Source organism: Trichechus manatus, unplaced genomic scaffold, assembly GCF_000243295.1.
Source record: "Trichechus manatus latirostris isolate Lorelei unplaced genomic scaffold, TriManLat1.0 scaffold00008, whole genome shotgun sequence".
NCBI lineage: Eukaryota > Metazoa > Chordata > Mammalia > Sirenia > Trichechidae > Trichechus > Trichechus manatus.
In genome coordinates, this window is record NW_004443944.1 from 27062702 (window position 1) to 27065619 (window position 2918).

The 2918-nt window shown below is 38.9% G+C and overlaps 1 protein-coding gene across 1 annotated transcript in view; it reads left to right on the forward strand.

Annotated features, from left to right (window-relative positions):
- MROH8 (maestro heat like repeat family member 8) overlaps positions 1 to 2918 on the forward strand; it is an 84685-nt gene that overhangs the window by 10967 nt on the left and 70800 nt on the right. Inside the window, exon 4 of the mRNA XM_023724784.1 lies at positions 2034 to 2156. Coding sequence (XP_023580552.1) covers positions 2034 to 2156 — 123 coding nt within the window. The remainder of the gene's footprint in view (positions 1 to 2033; positions 2157 to 2918) is intronic.

Consider the following 2918-nt stretch of genomic DNA (forward strand, 5'->3'; position numbering starts at 1 on the left):
GGTCCCAACCACCTGGAGTAAAGGAGGATGAAGAACATCAAGGACACAAGGAAACTATTAGCCCAAGAGACAGAAAGGGCCACATAAACCAGAGACTGCATCAGCCTGAGACCAGAAGAACTAGATGGTGCCCAGCTACCACCAATGACTGCACTGACAGGGAACACAACAGAGAGTCTCTGACAGAGCAGGAGAAAGGTGGGGTGCAGAACTCAAGTTCTAGTAAAAAGACCAGACTTAATGGTCTGACTGAGAGTGGAGGAACCCTGGAGAGCATGGCCCCTGGATTCTCTGTCAGCTGAGAACTAAAACAGTTTCCGAGGCCAGCTCTTCAGACAGGGATTGGACTGCGGGACATAAACTGATACTCATGAGGAGTGTACCTCTTAGCTCAAGTAGATACAAGAGACTAAATGAACAGCTTCTGTCCTGAGGTGAGATGGGAAGGCAGGGAGGTTTCGCAGCTGGTTGAATGGACGTGGGGAATCAAGCGTGGAAAGGAGGAGTGTGCTGTCACAGTATGGGGAGAGCAATTAGGGTCACATAACAATGTATGTATAAATTTTTGTATGGGAGACTAAATTGAAATGTAAACTTCATTAAACTACAACTTTAAAAATAAAATAAAATAACCAAACCCATTGTCGTTGAGTTGATTCTGACTCATAGTGACTTTTAATCAATACTATTAAATTATCCCCCAGGAATATTATTCCTACCAGAAGATTACATGAAATGCCCAGTTGTTTACAACTGCCTAAAATCAGTATTACTTTTTTGTGTTTTTAGTCTTTACCAGTCTAACTGACAAAAAAGTGTATCTGTTTTACCTCTGTATCTTAACACATCTCATTCTTCTGTGTAATATCTTGTTTGGCTTGGTCTTTTATGAGAAGCAATTATTATAGTAACTTTTCTCTAGTCAGTGTTCCCAGTGATATCTTTTGAAATCCCAGGGTGATACAAATGGTTAAAGCACTCGACTGCTAACCAAAAGGTTGAAAGTTTGAGTCTGCCCAGAGGCACCTCAGAAGAAACACCTGGCAATGTACTTTCAAAAAATCAGCCATTGAAAACCCTGTGGGGCACAGTTCTACTCTGACACCCACAGGGTTGCCCTGAGTCAAAAAGAGACTTGATAGCAACTGGTTTACTGGTTTATACATCTTTTAAATCTCATTCGTTCAATTAACAAATAATGAATGAATAGCTACTATTTACAAGACATTGTGCTAGACACTGGAAAGAAGTTGGAAGGGTGAGAGTAGAAGTCCATTCCAAACTGAGGTACATCCATAAAATGGATACTACCCAGCCGTAAAAAAGAATGAACTATCGATACCTGCAAAAACTTAGATGAATCTCAAAGGTATTATGCTGAGTGAAAGGAGCCAACCACAAAAGATTACAGGCTTCTTGCTATGCATAGCTACTTGCTCTGCAGAGAACTTGTACCAGTTATGTCATCTATATGCATGGGAAAAAAGACTGGAAGAAATTTTCTTAAGGTTGTGAAACTGGGGGATTTTTTTTCTTTGTTATACTTTTATTTTTTCAAACTTCCTATGATAAAGAGGTATTTTTTATAATCAGAAAAAGAGAATGTTAATACACAAAAAGATTTTATTCTTTTAATCAGAACTTGCATTTTAATGGAAAACTTTAGAGAGTCAAAATAATGAATCTTTGTGACATCAAGAGAGCTAGTAAGTAACAGCCTCAGTGGTGACCTTCAGGAAGCTTAATCAGGCAACACTGTACAGGTTGGGTAGGTGGGAAAAGCCATCATGGAGCAATTAGTAGTCTAACTGGGAGGCAAAATGAGGTCCCAAACCAAGGCGGGACCAGTGGACAAGGAATTTTACTGAAATTCCTCTCTAGTTCATTCATGTCTTATAATAAAAGACTGGTATTGGATTGACTGGAATGTCAAATGTTAAAAACATCCCAAGAAGTTTTTCAAAAGCTCTCTACAATTATGGAATGAGATTATGTTGTATAATTGTGTTTTTATCATTTTCCTACAAATTCAGGGTGAATTTGAGAAGCTGACATTCCTAAGATCTTTGTCTTCTCTCAGCCGAACTTTACCTTATGATGAAACCACAGAATCATTTATTCAAAGCCACATAACAGACATTGTGCACATCCTAAATGTAAGTATTGTGACCTTATTACAAATTTTCAGGACCACACAAGTTCAGTGCATTGGCCAATAAGTTTTTTAGCGGCTGCGCCTATGTTGTCAATTCCCTTAGCCTCTTCTTATATCAGTATCTCTGTATGGAGGAGGAATACTCAGAGGTACCCCACAAATATAGTCACCCTAGAAAACCAATTAAAAGAGTAGAAAGGAGAGGAGCAGCAATACCAAATGTCGAGTGGGATTTTGAGCAACTAAAACTCTCATACACTGCTGGTGGGAATGTAAAATGGCACAACCACTTTGGAAGATAGTTTGGCAATTACTTTAAAAGTTAGACATACAATTGCCATATGACCCAGCAGTTCCACTCCTAGATGAAATGAAAGCGTATGTCGAGGCAAAGACTTGAACACTCAGCTCTATTTGTAGTAGTCAAATACTGTGAAGAACCCAAATGTCCATCAATAGATGAATACATTGTGGTATATCTATATAAGGGAATACTACTCAACAATAAAAAGGAATGAAGTATTGATACGTACTACAGCTTGGATGAATCTCAAAATAATTATGCTGAGTGAAAGAAGCCAGACAAACAAAAGGATATACAAGTTCTGGCAAAACGGCGCTCTAGGCAGAAGCACCACGCTGTCCCTCCACAGCAAAGATCCGAAAAACTAAGCTGAACAGAGAATACAACAATCCTGAAACCCTAAAACATCAAATGAAGAGATAAAGAACTCAGCCAAGCACCAAATGGAGTGAGAAAACT